The sequence below is a fragment of the Haemorhous mexicanus genome, chromosome 9 (assembly GCF_027477595.1).
Source record: "Haemorhous mexicanus isolate bHaeMex1 chromosome 9, bHaeMex1.pri, whole genome shotgun sequence".
In the NCBI taxonomy this organism is placed as follows: domain Eukaryota; kingdom Metazoa; phylum Chordata; class Aves; order Passeriformes; family Fringillidae; genus Haemorhous; species Haemorhous mexicanus.
The window spans coordinates 29,848,653-29,865,168 of record NC_082349.1 but is presented as its reverse complement, the minus strand read 5'-3'; the positions used below and the strand labels follow the sequence as shown (position 1 = coordinate 29,865,168).

General features: G+C 50.2%; 1 protein-coding gene across 1 annotated transcript in view; it reads left to right on the top strand.

Moving 5' to 3' along the window:
• The first annotated feature begins 2,765 nt into the window (after positions 1 to 2,765).
• Positions 2,766 to 16,516, top strand: part of CACNA1E (calcium voltage-gated channel subunit alpha1 E) — a 124,919-nt gene continuing 111,168 nt past the window's right edge. Inside the window, exon 1 of the mRNA XM_059854744.1 lies at positions 2,766 to 3,177. Within this exon, the coding sequence (XP_059710727.1) occupies positions 2,789 to 3,177 (389 nt within the window). The 5' untranslated portion in view covers positions 2,766 to 2,788. The remainder of the gene's footprint in view (positions 3,178 to 16,516) is intronic.

Below are 16,516 nucleotides of genomic sequence, written 5' to 3'. Positions count from 1 at the left end.
CCTTTGTCAGGGGAGTTGGAACAAGATGAATTTAAAGTTTTTTCCCAACCCAGGCCATTTTGTGACACACACACACCCCCACAGGTTCTATGCTCTTAAGAAGATCCAGGCTGGAGGCAGGGCTGCTGGCTGGCTCCTGGCTCTGGCCGTGCCTCTTTCCAGCACAGCCCAAGCTGTGGGCTCCCACCAGCAGGGGCAGGGCTGGCATTTAAACACCAGAAACCAAATTACACGAGCCAATGTGGTGTTTTTCCCATTAATTCAGATTTTGGGTAAAAATAAAATGTTTGTTTTCAGTGTGTGAGGAAGGGTCCAAAGGCCAGAAGAGGTGCCCTGGTGCCAGATGCTCTGTACCTGGCATGTGGCATCCCTCATTAGTGTGAAACCTCGTCAGCTTTCCTTAACAAAATGTTCTGGCATCCTCCTTTCTCTCCTTGTCACTTCTCCAGAGGGAACGTGGCTTGTTCTGCTGGCAGCGTGAGCCCTGTTTGCTTGGGGGAGGCAGAGCTAATTATTTCTGTTTGTTTCCTCCAACTTCCTCAGGGTTTTGTTTGAGGGCTCTGCCGGAGCTTTCCCTCCTGCCCCCAAGCCTGGGAGTCAGCTGGAGTGCGAGATGCCCTGGGAGGCATCAGGTGTGTGGGGATGCTGGACCTGCCCTTGGGATTTATCCTCATTTGCTCTTGGCTAATTGTCCTCAGGCGTGGCTGAAACCTGGAGTGCTCACGTTTGGTGTGCATGAAATCCTCCTGTCCTTGCCAGGGAAATGTTTAAGAAAAGAACAGGGCTAATGGCTGTTTAAAAAAAAAAAAAAAAACACATAAAAAACCCAAAACAAACAGAAGCTGAACAAAACCTAGTCAAACAGAAAACCAAAACAAAAAGTTCACCAACCACAGGAAAAAGAAAAGCAAAACAAAACAAAAAAAAAAAAAAACAAAAAAACCAAAAAAAAACCAACCCCAAAAGCCAAGGAAACCTGGAGTTAAACTTTCAAAGGGGAGGGTTGAGAATGAGCAGAGCAATATGAAAAGGGAAAGCAGAAGCTGGTGGAAATGAGATATGATGAAGGTGTCCAGAACTGACTTGAAGAAGTAATTAATGCTCCTAAAAAAAGTGGCACGGGTAAGCAAAGTAGTGGAGTGGAGGATCTGTTTATAGCTCTCAGTGGGAGCAGCCAAACTCCTCTTATCAATGTGCTAATTAATTTGCTGAGGCTCTTGCTGGCAATTGCCTTCTTCTTTCTGGAGAGCTTGCCAAAGGCTGAGTGCCCCTTGGGCTGGACTGGTTTAAATCTGAGGGTGACTTTGGATGCCTTCTATTTACAGGGCATCACCTGAAGGAAATGGGATGTTCCCCAGGGCCCTCCATCCCTTCCCCTGGTGAGGAATGGCAGGCTTGTTTTGACTAGGATTGCTGTTGTCCCCTCAGCTACTGTTAATTCCCCCACCCCCCCCATAGTTAATTTATTTTTGCTTCTGGTGTGGTGCTCCCCAGCCTTTATCCCATCCTCTCTTCTCACCTCCCTGTTTGTTCTGGAGGGATCTCCAAAGCCCTGGGGAGGGGTTAAGATGATGATGTGCCCAGTTTGCTGCATGACTGGGGGATTTAAATCCTCCTTTTCCTTGCTTTCTCCTGCATTAGGGATGGAGTTAGCCAGGGAGCAATGGCCTTGGCTGCCTGCTGCTTTCTCTCATTCTCTTTTTCACCTTCATAAGTGCAAACTCTGGATGGGGAATTTCTGGGACTGCCAATCAAAGCCCTTCCTGCACCAAAAAGAGGCTGAACAGAGCTTTTCCAACATGAAAATAAAGCATTTATGAAAATAAAGCATTTCTCCATGGCTTTTGGTGTAGTCCTGGCCACGAGCATCTCCTGTCTGTAGGGCATCACCTGCTTTGCTAGGCCAAGGAGCGACCTGTGGTGTTCCTGGCTCTGTCTGGTGTTCCTGGCACTGTTCCCCTGCCTTTGGCTCCCTTGTGCAGCTCCCAGCTCAAAGCCACGCTGCTCTTTCCCCATCCAGCCTCCTCAAGTGCTGCCTCTCTGCCTGGCTGTCCTTGAGTGTGGGGCTGGAAGAGGATCTGGAAGCTCCAGCCAGGGGTGTCCTGTAGGGAAAAACCAACCAAATGGAAGGAGCCTGGTGTGGTTTGATCCATGTGTCCCAAATAGTTTTTCCCATCTCATTGAGCTGTGCTGCTCCAGGGAGGGCTGGATACTGGGTCAGGGAGCTGCAGGTTCGAGAGGTTCAGTTGGGAAGGATGAAGGAGGCAGGAGGTGCTGCTCTGTCACTCTAGAACAGGAAATAAAACAATGCAGACACTGGAACCTTCAAGGTAAAAAGAAGGGAAGTTTAATTATTGACTTCCACATTTGTAGATTTCCAAAAGTGACAGTGGGTTGAAGGGTGACAGTGCCACCTCTCCAATGACACTGGACAAACCAACAGTCCATCAAATTTCTCCTCCTCCATAAAAGAATGCAAAACAATGAGTTATTTACAGAAAGTGTGTGAGAAAGTTCGTTATAGGAATGTGAACATCAGAAGGCTCAGAAAATCTTAAGAAATCAGGGTGACAAAAGGGGACTTTTGGTTGATGTGGGGGGAATGGAGGGGATCGTGGGACAAAACCAGCAAACCCCAACCAAGGGGAAAGGGGACTTTTGGTTGATGTGGGAGGAATGGAGGGGATCGTGGGGCAAAACCAGCAAATCCCTGAGCCTCCCTCTGTGCTGTTCCCTTCCAGAGTGATGAGCCCCAGCAGCAGCAGCAGCAGCAGCAGCAGCAGCAGCCATGCTGGGATTCGGGACGTGCTCCATGGGCGCCCCGGCGAGGGCGGCTGAGCTGGACGCCGCCTCGTCCCGCTGCATCCTGGCCCTGCCCGAGGAGGAGACGTGGCGCCAGCACCGCCTGGGCCTGATGCAGAACACCCAGTCCTGCAACCTGCTGGAGCCACAGAGCCTGGCCCAGGCCCTGGTGTCCCGCGCCGCCTCCTTCGACGCGCTGTGCGAGGCGCGCTGCCGCCATGGCGAGGCGGAACCGGAGCTGGCCCAGCTGGTGGCCGTGAGCCCCGAGGTGATCAAGCGCCGGCGGGGAGGGCTCATCGAGCAGAGGGACATCATCAAGGCACACGAGGCACACAAGATGCAGAGCACGCCCCAGGCGCGGAGGAAGGAGTGGGAGTAAGTACCGGAGAGCCCCCATGGCGGTCGCGTCCTCGGAAAAAATCCCTTGGCCCAGGGTTTCTCTCCTGGGAAGCTGAGAGGCCTCGGAGAAAAGGAAAACAATTCTTATCTCATTTGCTTCTCCTGTGTTGTGCTCATGTGGAATTTGTTTGGAGATTGTTCACCCACAGGTGATTGTTCCATTGCATTCTGCTGGGAGTTGTTTTCACTCCTTGGCCAATCAGTGCCAAGCTGTGTCAGGGCTCTGGAAAGAGTCAGGAGTTTTCATTATTATCTTTTTAGCCTTCTGTAACTACCCTTTCTGTGTTCTTTAGTATAATATAATATAATATAATATAATATAATATAATATAATATAATATAATATAATATAATATAATAATAAATTAACCCTCTAAAAACATTATGCCAGATGCATCATCCCTGCCTTCATCAGGGCATCCCTACAAATACAATAGCCCCCAGCCCAGGTGGGCAGCTGGGGGGAGTGGGAGCATTGCCTGTCCTGGCTGGGGCTGCTGGGAGGGCGTGGGGGTCTCCTCTTGGCTCCCTGTGGAGCAGCCAGGGCCAGGTGGGCTCCATCTCCTGGCTCTGAGCTGGAGGGTGGCATCCCATGGGAATGGTGAGTCCCCAGATTGTGGGGTGGCAGGCAAAAGTTGGAAGCTCTGTTTTGGAACTCCTCCAGGCAGTTTCCCTTGGCTGTATCTGGGTATTTAGATAACTTTTGGGGCTGTTGCCTTTCTGCTTTCGCTGTTGCTTGACCCAGCTGGGAGGGGATTATCTGTAGATATGGTGGTTGGGGACATTTTTTGTGGGATTTGAAAGTGCTGAGCTAATGGTTGGACTTGATCTTAGAGGTTTTTTTCCCATGATTTGTGTTCAATTCTAAAAAGTGCCCAATTCTTCCTGAATCAGAGCAAGCTGGGACATTACCAAACTTGAGAAAACAAGAGCTAGAGCCACAGGTTTTATTTATTATTTTCCTTTAACCAACTCATTCTCATGGTTTGCCTTGGGGCTGTGAGAAAAGCCCAGCTCCAAGTCCTGGATTAGCCTCTCTCACCCCACACTAACTGTGTGGCAAGGCTGTGCTTCAGCTCCACATTGAAATAACAGAATATTAATAATACTAAATAATAATAATAGTAATAATAATAATAATGCTACTAAATAATAATAATAATAATAATAATAATAATAATAATGCTTTCCCTCCCTGTGCCTGCCCAGCAATCAGCAAGATTGCCTGGGATAAGCTGTTACAGCACATCCTACTCCACTATCACTGGTCTGGAGCAGTTCCCTGCCTCCAGAACCTGACTTGGGGAATAATGTTTAATAAAACACCCAAAGGAGAGGGGAGGCCCTGAATTAATTAGATGTGGCACGTTGCTTGGGCAAGATCTAGGTCAGTGCTCCGCTGGTGTGAGGCTGGTAGGGTTTCTTTGGGATGGTTTCCATGATAAAACCACTTGTGATAAGGCTGAGGCTGCTCCTGCTTTTTTTGGAGAGCAGCCCATGGCTGAGGCTGGGCTCTCCCTGGCCCTGCTCATCCCTTGGGGCCCGGGGAATCTCCTGGCTTTGCAGGGGAAATAATAAATTGCCATCTGGGCTCAGCAGGTGCTCAGGGCCTCGTTATCTTCTGCAGCCCCCTGGGGGGTGCCAGATGAATAAATCATGGCAGGGCAGGAAGCAGAGGGGCGGCCTCGTTAATTGTTGGCTCACTAATTAGGGGCCTGAAGCTCCACAGCTCTGCTTGGGGGCAGGGTGGTGGGGCTGGAGCTCTTCCTGCTCCTGCTGGTGGGATGTGCCCACCTTTGGCTGCCCTCAGTTGCTCCATCCAGCAACTCAATGTTTAAAAAAAAAGGCCCAGAAGCCCAATATTTCTGTTTTTAACCCAGTGGGAATGCTCGGGCAGCAGTGCTGGGTGCTGCCATCCCAGTGTGGTTTAAGAGGATGTTTCCCCCGGGCTGGAAGGGTCCTGGCTTTGCATTTCCCAGCTCCTGGGTGATTGGGTTTGTCCTTTCATCCTGCTTTGTGATGGTTTTTTGGAAGTCTGTGGTGGTGGGGAGGACAGTGGGCTCTGGCCCTTGGACTTTGCAGACCCCATGTCCCACTGAGGAGCAGAGAGCCCCACTGCCTGCCTCTGCCAGGGCATGCTGGTGAGCACCAAGGGGCTTGTTCTGTTCCTTTCCCAGACTTCTGTGCCCTGCTACCCCACCAACCCACAAAAACCACGTGCCAGAGGGTCCTGCTTTAACATCAGACTCAAACATCAGGAGGAGAGGGGCTTTTGGTGAAGGAATGCAGTGGCAGGATGGGGGAGAATGGCTTTAAACTGGAAGTGAGTGGGTTTAAGGTTAAGAATTCTTGACTGTGAGGGTGGGCAGGCCCTGGCACAGGGTGCCCAGAGCAGCTGTGGCTGCCCCTGGATCCCTGGAAGTGTCCAAGGCCAGGCTGGGACAGGGCTTGGAGCAGCCTGGTCAGGTGGAAGGTGGCTCTGGCTGTGGCAGGGAGGCTGAACAAGATGATCTTGAAGGTCCCTTCCAGTCCCAACCATTCTGTCCTTCTGGGACAAGCCATCAGTGCTCTCCCCAAAAGCTTTGCCAAAGCCCAGGCAGGTGTGCAGCACCAGCAAGCCCAGCTCCAGAGATGTTTTCTGGAAATGGATGGATGCCCTATGGGTGAGAAAAAGCAAACTGATTTCCATATGAGTAATTTTATTAGTAATAATGCAATTTCCCTGTGATTTCATTTTCCAAAGGGCCCATCCCACCTGCCTTGGATCACCCTGGGGGCTCTCACTGGGGCACTCTGGCTCTGGTTAGCAGTGAGGGGGGTGTGGGAGCTATTCTCCCGTAGCTCCAGCATGGTGGAGGGCATCAACTGGGACATGGGAAACATGGAAAATGTCTGAGCAGCTGCAGGCTGTGGCTGGGTGGTCTGCAGGGTGCTGGGCACAGCCAAAGATGCTGCACGTGCCTCTGTTGTGCTGCATGAGCCCTCTGCTCCCCTGTCCCTGCAGATGTGGCATAGCTGGGGGGTGGTGGAGCTGCTCTGAGGGTCGTGAGGAAAGGTCTGGCTCTTTCTTTGTGCTCACCAGTGTTGGCAGGTCTGACCCTCACTAAACCTCCCCCTCTGCCTTTTTGCCAGTGGAACAGTTCCACATGTAAAATAAGAACAGGAAGGGTGAAATGCTGTTTTTCCTCATTTTTTGGTTTTTTTTTTCCCTTCCCAAGAGTGAATCAAGGCAGAAAACAGAAAGCACAAAGTGCCTGTGGGGCAGTGGCTCGGGGGGAGGATTAATTTATGGTGAAAAATGAATGTACCAACCCACCTTGTTCATGTCTGAGGGGCTTCAGCCCAGGGCAGACACCAAACCCCATTTTTCCAGAGTGCCAGCCTGCTGCCCTGCCCTCCATCCCTGTGAGCACACACTGGGGTCAGGGATGGAGGTGCCTGGAGAGATCTGCAGTGCTCCAAGGTAGAATCAGTGCTGTGTTTGCTCTGGGTGCCTGGCAGCATCCTTTGGATAGTGTTGGGCTTAGAGACAGCTCAGAAGAACAGCTCCTCATCAAAATAAGCAAGCAGGGAACCTCCTGTGGCTTCTCCAGGAGAAGCAGCTGCTTCCTCAGCTGATGGTAAGGACAGGCAGAGCCACACAGGGAGCACATCCCACAAAGGCTTGAATTGGAAGCACACAGGACCCAACCCTGCTCTGCATGGCAGGAACCCACAGGTGCATGGGGATTTGTTAAGCTTGGCTTGTGCAGCTTGGGGAATGCAAGCTGTGCCCTCGTTTTGGGATGATATTTGCAGCCAGGATGCTTGGCAAAGCCTGATTCCAGGCAGGTGTTGGGCAGGGAGTGGAGGAGGCTGGGGAGAAGCAGCAGACCCCTGGCACAGTGAAGGTGGGATGCTGTAACTCAGCCTTTGAGCACCTGAGGTATCAGCGATGAGGAGAGGTGGGGAAGACTTTGAGGTGGTCAAAGAATCCAGTTTTACTGTGGAGTACAGCTGCTGTTATACTTATTCTAGGAAGGCTAGTAATGTGTTACTACAGTGATTGCATTAAAGATCACATAAACAAACTTCTACATTTTAAACATCTCGTGCTTGCAGAATGTCATTTTCTTTTTCCAGTAAACCCATCTGATTGAATCTTCTTGCAATCTTGATTTAATCCTCAAAGTTCTGTTTGCTCCTGCCAAGGCATCCTGTTATCAAATCTCTCAAGCTAGCCAGGTCCAAAGTCCATCATCACCTGTCTTGTGTGTCCCAGTATCCCAACCCTGAGTGGTGGGTGGAGGGTCTGAGTGTCCCGTGGGAAGCAGAGCACTCTGCCCTCAGCACAGGATAATGTAAATAAAAGTGATGTCCAGTCTTGCAGCATCTCAAGTCATGTCTCTGGCGCTGTGACTTTGTGAGATCTCCTTTTTTTGGGAGCCTAGGGAGCTGCCAGGAGAAGGAGACCCAGCAAATCCCTGCTCCAGGGAGTTGTGTGCTGCTCCTGTGGGGCCGGGGCGTTCTGCAGCTCTGCCTCCGTGTGGTAGGATGGGAAGCAGGAGAGAACAGAACAGGCTGCAGACACACGGGGTGCTGCTCACAGATCTCACTGGCTTTTTATGACTTGGCAGCCTCTGTCTGATTAGGTGCACTCTCTGTATCCCAGATTACAAATGAAGCTGAGGGGTTTTTTTTCCCTTACATCCTTTTTTTTTTTAAAATTCTTTTTACTGGTGTTGAATGAGACAAAGGGCCCTTTTGGTGTGTGCTGGGCTGCCAGTTCCATTGATACCTCCCAGCATATTGTTGATTCTTTTGCTTCTTTTCTCTGCCAAGGTTGGGATTAAATGCACGAGATGGTATTTCTTGTTCAGACTCAGACGTTTGTTAGTTCTTATCTCTGTTACAGTCTCACAAACTGTGAGTTCTACAGCACTTTAACAAGGTAAAAATGGAGCCCTTTCTCTCTCTAAAAGGCCTTTTAAGGATAAACTGTCCAATTAAAAAGTGACACCTGAATTATTTTTAGTTTTAACCCAATAACCAGCCACCTGTGCCCTGCAATGGAGACTTTACCCAGTGACACAAAACCACCCAAACCCATGGAGAAGAAGGTGAAGACGAAGGACCAGCCACTGCCCTAAAACCTCCATCTTGCTTTATGTATATTACTATATTCTATACCCTTCAACTCTAAGTTTCCCACCCTGTGATACAGCACACTTCTATTCAAACTCCACACCCACAATCCCAGTTCTGCCATTCCATTTTGGAAGCCTTCTCCACAGCCTCAGGTCAATGCAGTGTTCTCTTGGGGGTTCAGAGCCTGCCAGCTCAGAAAGTCTCAGATTCTCAGCAGCCAGGGATCCAACTCAGCACCGTCTGGGTCTGTCCTTCCCACCTTGAGCTCCTCTCCAGATGTCTGCTGCCACCACCCCAGGGCTTTGGGAGGCTGGGGCAGCTCAGGCAGAGCTCTGGGGGCTCTGCAGGCCAAAGCCCTGAGATCTCAGTGGCAGCTGAAGTTGGGAATTCCATACCTGGGAGCATCCTTCCTATAGATGCACCCGAGTCCTCTGCAACCCCCTGCAGAGCAATTAACCTCTGAGCCTAACGAGTCTCTGTTAACGTGGCTCTGCCTGTTGATGTTTGCCCCTGCATGAGGAGCAGTGCAGGCAGTCAAAAGGACTCTGGGGGTGCTAAACCTGGCAGTGGGTGCCTTGAAATGTGGTTTTTGTCGTGGCACCTTGCCTCGAGCAGCAGAGAAACACCTCTCCAAAAACGACCTGCCCTGAACCTCCCCGTGCTGCCCCTGCTTCCCTCCAGTGCAGATCGAGGTTTGCATCCTGGGGAGGAGTTTTCTGGGGTTTCTGTGGTTGAGATGATCTCCGAGGTATTAGAAAATCTCTTTTTTTCCCAGCCCTGTGCTCAAAGAAGTCGAGATTTGTCAGTTCTGCTTTTCAGGGTTGTTTATTTTCTCTTATCTGTTCCATTCTTTCTCTGCCCTGCTGAGGTCTGTCCAGCAGATCGGGTTGTGGCACAGTCCCTGCCCTTGGGGTGGTGTTAACTTTTTATACTAAGAACTACGTGTACTTTATTTACAATAATTTCCTAACACCTCTCACCTATGTTAGACAGTCTGTCTCTACTCTAAACCAATCCAAAAGTGCCACCATCACAGCAGAAGATGGAGGACAAGAAGAAGGAGAAGAAGGACAGGACACGCCCAGATTCCTCCATCTTTCCCCTTGAACCCCCCTTCTAAAACCCCAAAATTCTACTTTTTCACCCTGTGACAAACTAACTATCACCCTACTCAAACCCTTGTGCCTTGTAACTCCTCACCCAAAGTTGGTAATTGTTTCCATGGGCTAAAATCAAAGGCACAGGTGTCTTTGACTCTGTGCCAAGGTCTCTGAGCCCCCTGCCAGGGTCTGGAATCATCCAGGGCAGCCAGAGGGATGTCCTGGGTTCTGGCAGAGTTTGTTTTTCTGACCTGGCATGAACTGGAGTTCCACTGAATATCCTGGCAACAGCATGGAAATAGCAGCATCCTTCCCCCAGTTTCCTCAAAGCCTGGGTTTCTGGCACACCCTGCAGGAATTCCTTGAGTTAATCCCAGTGACTGCAGAGCCTCCCAAGGGCTGCCAGAGGGGTGGGCACTCCAGCAGGGTCCGAGCCAGTGCATGTCACTGTGATATTTTCTGAAAAATCCCTTCTCCAGGATTTCTTCTCCTGGGAAGCTGGGAAGCTACAACTTCTCCCTGTTTTGCTGTTCTGGAATGTGGTCTGGAGATTGTTTATCCAAACATGTGAATTGTTTTTAATTAATGGCCAATCACCATCAGCTGTGTCAGACTCTGAGGAGTCAGTCACAAGCTTTCATTATTCATTCTTGTGAAGCCTTCTGTCTGTATCCTTTCTTTAGTATAGCTTTAGTATAGCATAATATAATATAATATAATATAATATAATATAATATAATATAATATAATATAATATAATATAATATAATATAATATAATATAATATAATATAATATAATATAATATAATATAATATAATATAATATAATATAATATAATATAATATAATATAATATAATATAATATATCAGCCTTCTGAGAACTTAGGTTCTCATCTCTCACCTTGTCCTGGGGACCCTCACAAACACCACAAGTGCAGGCTCAGAAGTGGTTCCAGGGAGCTCCTCAGGAGCTGAGCATGGAAGGACAAGGTGGTTCCCAGGAGATGCCTCCCAGGAGGCATTATTTAATATTTCAGCATAGGGGGGAGACAGGAGTTCTGCCAGCAGCACAAAATCCTTAAATATGGAATGGAAAAAGTTTTAGACTGATATGGACCAATATGGACAAAAGAGAACACAGTGATTGCTTTGTTTTTGATGGAGCCACAAGCTGCTGCAAGGAAAACAGAATCTCCTAAAACCATAACACACTTTTTATACCCTTTTCAGTTTCCCCAGTAAATTTCTCATGTTGTTATTTTCATTGTAGTGCTATGTTTTATTATTCCATTAAGTTAATGAAGAGCATTTTTCTGTTAAGATTGATTTCTGTTAAGGCTGATTGTTCTTAAGTTTATTCAGAAATAATGCAGGCTCAGAAGTGGCTCCAGGGAGTTCCTCAGGTGGTCCCCAGGAGATGCCTCCACTCAGGAGCTGCTGCCTGGTGTTTTGCCACTGCATCCTGGCAGCCCCTGGTTCCCCCACTGGAATCTCAGCTGCAGGTGTTGGGAAGCTTTGTTAGCACCCCAGGAACCAGCCTTTGGAAGGAGCTTCCCCCTTGGTCTGGGGCTGGCCCTGGCTCAGAAACACAGAATTATTGTGGGGCAGTGAAGTGGCAAAGAGCCTCAGGCAGGGTCACCCAGAGCAGGCTCCACAGTCCTCCAGGTTTCTCCCAGCAGAATATCCAGGTGGGTTTTGAGTGTCTCCAAACATGGAGAGTCTGCAGCCTGTCTGGGCAGCTTGTCCCAAATGTTTAGCTGCCCTCACAGAGAAAAGGTTCATGCCCCGTGCAGGCAGAATTTGGTTTGTGGCAGTTTGTGCCTGTAGCCTGCACTCCAGCCTGAGAGGAGCTCTGCCCCTTCCCCCCCTGCCAGGTGCTCTGTGCGTGGATCAGATCCTCTGTGAGCCTCTTCCAGCCAGGCTGAGCAGCCCCACCTCCCCAGCTCCTGTCCTCCTGCCACCTTGGCTGGAGCTGCTCCATCGCCCATGTCCCCTGTCCTGTGGGGCACAGCACTCTGGATGTGTCACCAGGGCTAAAAGAAGGGGACAGGCCACCTCCTGGACCCACTGGCTCTGCCTGACACACCCCAGGGGGCTGCTGGCCCATTTGTTTCAAGAGCACAGTGCTGGTGGCCACCAGGTCCCTTGGGACCTGTCCTTGGCACTGGGGAGGGCACACCCTGAGTGCTGTGCCCAGCTCTGGCCCCTCAGTTTGGGAAGGATGTGGAGATGTTTGAGCACATCCAGAGGGGGCAACGAGGCTGGAGAGGGGCTGGGAACACAAACCCTGTGAGGAACCTCTGAGGGAGCTGGGGGTGCTCAGCCTGGAGAAAAGGAGACTCAGGGCTGCCCCCATCACTCTGCACAGCTCCTGAAGGGTGGCTGTGCTCAGCTGGGGCTGGGCTCTTTCTCCAGCAGCACTGACACAACCAGAGCACACAGCCTCAGGCTGCACCAAGGCAAATACAGGTTGGATAGCAGGGAAAAGTTTTTTACAGAAAGGGTGATAAAGTTCTGGAATGGCTGCCCAGGGAGGTGGTGGAGTCCCCATCCCTGGGGGTGTTTAACAAAGCCTGGATGTGGCACTGGGTGCCAGGGTTGAGTAGAGGTGTTGGGGCTGGGCTGGACTCGATGATCTTGGAGGTCTCTCCCAACCCAGTGATTCTGTGAGTTCTGTGGGGCTCTCCCTGCCCAGCCCCTTCCCAGCCAGCACAGACAGGCTTTGGTGTTTCCAGCTCCATGCTGCTCCTCTGCTGTTTCTCCAGGCTGCTGAAGTCCCTCTGGATGGCAGCACAGCCCTCTGCTTCAGCACTGCCTGGTTTTAGCATCTCCCTGCACTGGCAGAGAGTGATTCAGTGCAGCACCCAAACTTCTGATATTTCCTGCTCGTTTGCATCCTCATCCTTCCCTCCCCTGGGATAATTCAGCCTCTTCCCCTCTCCCAGGCAGTCCCCAGCTGTCCCTGTGTGACTCTGATGGGAGGCTGGCTGCTGTTTGTGACAGAGGCATTTTCCAGCCTCCTCAGCTTGTAGGGTTAATGTTATTTACTACTCTCAATTTCTTCAGTGTAGAACCTGCCGTGCCCCTCCCTCCCTGTTTGTATTTCAGGGGTAGCAGTGTAAAAGGTAATTCAGGGACCTCAGCAGGTACCTAGTTTGACCAGACAATCACTTATTTTCCATTTACCTCACCATCTCCCATTTTAAAATCCAGAGGATGGTTCACTGGGCACTCCCAAAATGGCATTTTCTCAGCTGAGGGTGGAGAGGCCCTGGCACAGGTTGCTCAGAGAAGTTGTGGATGTCCCATCCCTGCAAGTGTCCAAAGCCAGGCTGGATGGGGCTGGGAGCAGCATGGCTGGGTGGAAGGTGTCCCTGCCCATGGAAAGGGTTGGAATGAGATGATCTTTAAGGTTCCTTGTGACACAAACCATTCCATGATTGTGGAAAGCTTCAGGAAGGTCCTTGGAGTTGTACTAGAGCAGCTTTCAAATGTTCTGGTGCTTACCCCAGCTGTGGGGAAGGAGGTCAGTGGGACATTGTCCTTCCCAAAACCCACCTGGAATCCCAGCTGCTGTGGTCCCATCTTCCCTGGGTGATGCCAACCAGCTTGTTTGGCAAGCTCAGAACGCCCCACCAGTGGAGGATGCTGTGGTGGAACCTGCCTCATCTCCACGAGCTCTGCTACAAATCCCAACTCCTTCATTTGTCACCACAGGAGCCTCACAGGAGTTTCTTTTCCCCCCACCCCTCCACAACTCATAGACAGCACCTGATATGCTGTAACTTCCTCTCCTCTTGTATTTTTGGGGTGTCCCATGGCAGGAAGGAATGATGAATCTGACTCCATGTTCTTAGTATTTTATGATATTATATTATATTAAAGAATAAACTATAACTAAACTATAAGTATAAAATAAACTCTACTAAAGAACACAGAAAGGATTCTTACAGAAGGCTAAAAAGATAATAATGAAACCTCGTGACTCTCCAGAGTCCTGACACAGCTTGGCACCAATTGGCCAAAGAGTGAGAACAATTCCCATGAAACCAATCAAGCAATCACCTGTGGGTAAACAATCTCCAACCACATTCCAAAGCAGCAAAACACAGGAGAAGCAAATGAAATAATTACTGTTTCCATTATTCTCTGAGGCTTCTCAGCTTCCCAGGAGAAGAATCCTGGTTGAAGGGATTTTCCAGAAAATACCAATGTGACACTTTCCCTTGCATTTTCCCGGGTGGAATTGAGCCTAAAAATTCCTCAATGAGCTTTTTCCCCATTGAGGAATCCTGGGAGCCGTGCTCAGCCTTGGCTGCTGAGGGTGTTTGCCTTCAGGGAGGCTGCTGAGCTGCCTGCCTGTCACTGCAGCAAGGGGGAAGCTTTTTCACACCTCCCAGCACTGAGGAGCTCTCAGGGAGAGGTTTTGCTCCTTGGCCTTTTCTCTTTCACAGGTTTGGGAGAGGGAAGCAGCATCTCCTTCCTGGCTGCACGCCAGGGATGGGGCTTCTCTGGCTGTCTTGAGCATCAGCTGCTCAGTGCAAGTTCAGACCTGCTGGGAAAAGAATTTTTTTTTTCAACAGCTCTGTCTTCTCCTGGCTCTTGTCCTGACAACGTGGTTTTGTCAAAGCCACCCCTGTTTGCTAGCAGGGCTGCTTTGGAGAAAGCTGAGCCTGGGAGTTTGGTTGCACGAGGTTGGAGATGGAGTTGGTGGAGTTCTGGTCCAGCTTTCTTTTGCTTGCAGGGGGTATTTGCAGCCCAAAGGCAGGAAGGAGACTCCTCTGCCATCCCACCCCCTGGCCGTGGGAGCTCTGCTGTGTTTATACAGCTTGAACCTTGCAGGCTGGGCAGGGAGCAGAGAAAGCTCCTCAGGCATGGACCTGCACCTTGGAGGGGTGAAGAGGAGAAGAAAAAGGGTTTGAGGGAGAAGAAAATCTCCTGCTGGCTTTGGCTCTGCCAGGGGGGTCATGGAGATGCTGGGGGATTTCTTTTGCTCTGGGTAGTGCAGCAGTTGAAAAAAAGCTTTTAGAAATCCCTCTCCAACCCTTTGACAGGCTAGAACTAAGTTTTCTGCTGTTGGCTGTCCATGGGTGGCTCTGGGGATGTATTTTCTGAGCTTGTTCCCACACACATGTGGAAGTTTGGCAGCTTGGTGTCTGCCTCTTTGGTGGCAAGAAGGGGAATATCCCCTGGGTCTCTGCTCCAGCCCTTCCTCACCTCCTTGCTCTTCCTTTCTCCGTGCTGCTCTCTCGGGGTCTCTGCTGCTCACAGTGACCCCCAGATGGGTCACAAAGTCTCTTTTCCCAGCCTGGCACTGAAGAAGGAGTCAGAGCTCTTCATTTCTCAGTCTCAAGGTTGTTTATTGCTCCTTATCTATAAAATTCTTTCTCCTGTCCAGCTGAGGTCGCTCAGCAGGACAGACAGAGGTACTCTGCCTGCCCCAGGGCAGTGTTATCTTTTTATACTAAAACCTACATGTACAATATTTACAATTACTTCCCAATACCTATCACCTGTGTTAGACAATGAGCTTCTACTCTAAACCAATCCAAAAGTGCCAACATCACCCAGAAGGTGGAGGCCAAGAAGAATGAGCAAGGCTGGACATGCCCAGATTCCCCCATCTTGCCCCCTGAGCCCCCATTCTAAAAACCCCAAAAATCTATTTTTCACCCTGTGATAAATTCACTACCATTCTACTTAAACTTTCGTGGCTTGCAATCCTTCATATAAAGGTTGGTAATTGTTTTTTCCAAGGGCTAAATCAAAGGCACAGGGTCCTGGGCTGTGTGCCAAGGTCTCTGAGCCCCCTGGGCAGGGGCTCAAGCCCTCCAGGGCAGCCTGAGGAATGTCCTGGGTTCCCACACTGCTCAGTCCCAATATTTTGGGCAGGGCCATTCTGAAATATCCCTATTGGATCTTCTCAAGTGGACCTCTCTGGAAGTGCCTTGCCCAAAGCTGGACCTGTGTGAGATGGAGGAGGGTGGAGAGCTGTGATCTCACCTCCTGCCAGCCTGAGCCTGGCATGCTCCACAGCTCTTGGCTGAGGGGATGGCTCCTGTGCAGGGATTTGGGGGCTGGAAGCAGGCTTGGAAATTCTCCTTAATGTGGTGGCAAAGAGGGGAAGGTGGACAGCTGTTCCCTGAGAGGGGGGATTGCTGCATGCCTGCCCAGAGCAGGCAGGATGTGACTGCAAATGCTAATTAGAGCCCGGGCTGGCAAAGCTAAATAAAGCAGCAGGGCACTCCAGGCAATTTATTAATGGCTGATTATTCCAGGGCCCTTCAGTTGAGCCACAAAGCCTCCAGGGCTAAGGCAGGGTTAGCCTGAGGAGCTCTGCACTGCCAGGAGCTCTCAGAGTGGGGTATTTGGCTAGGAAATTGGGGAGCAGGCAGTGCCAGGCTGGGGGAAGCATCCCTGCAATGCTGTCCCTTTTCTCAGCAGTTTTGGGGTGGTGGGGTCTCACCTGCCTCTGTTTGAAGGTGTCAGCTGAGCTGGGTTGGCCACTGCCAGGCACCCACAAAGGTGGCTCTGGGTTTTGGTTGGCTGTTTCTGGGGAGTACAAAGTGCTGAGCAGCCTCTGGGGGTGGGTTGGGGCAGGCACTGAGCTCCACAGGGACAGAGTGAGCCCCAAAATCAGCTCCTGTGGGTGTGTGGGGCTGGGTGCACATCCCTGCTGTGCCCAGGACTGCAGGTCCTTTTGCTGTCCTCTAATCTTCTCCCAGCCTGCCATTCATGGGAAGGTCTAGTTGAAGGTGGGGAATTGGGCTAAATGGCCTTTAAAGGTGCCTCCCACCCCAGTCCATTCTGTGATCTCACTGCTTGGTTGTTAAATCCACCTCGAATTCAAGATGCAACAATGTTCTGCTGCATCAGTGGCTCTGATGCATGAGCTGCCCTGCTCCCACAGCAGTGGTGTGGGGCCACATCTCCCTTAAATGAGTTTAATCTTCATTTAGAAGATGTATTTTAAGAGAAATTTAATTTTTCAAAATAATGTAACACCTTTTTAGCTTCTAACTGCAAAGTTTTTGAGATGTTTGGGGTTTTTTTAGCTTAACAAAATACAAAGCTATGCTAAATGAT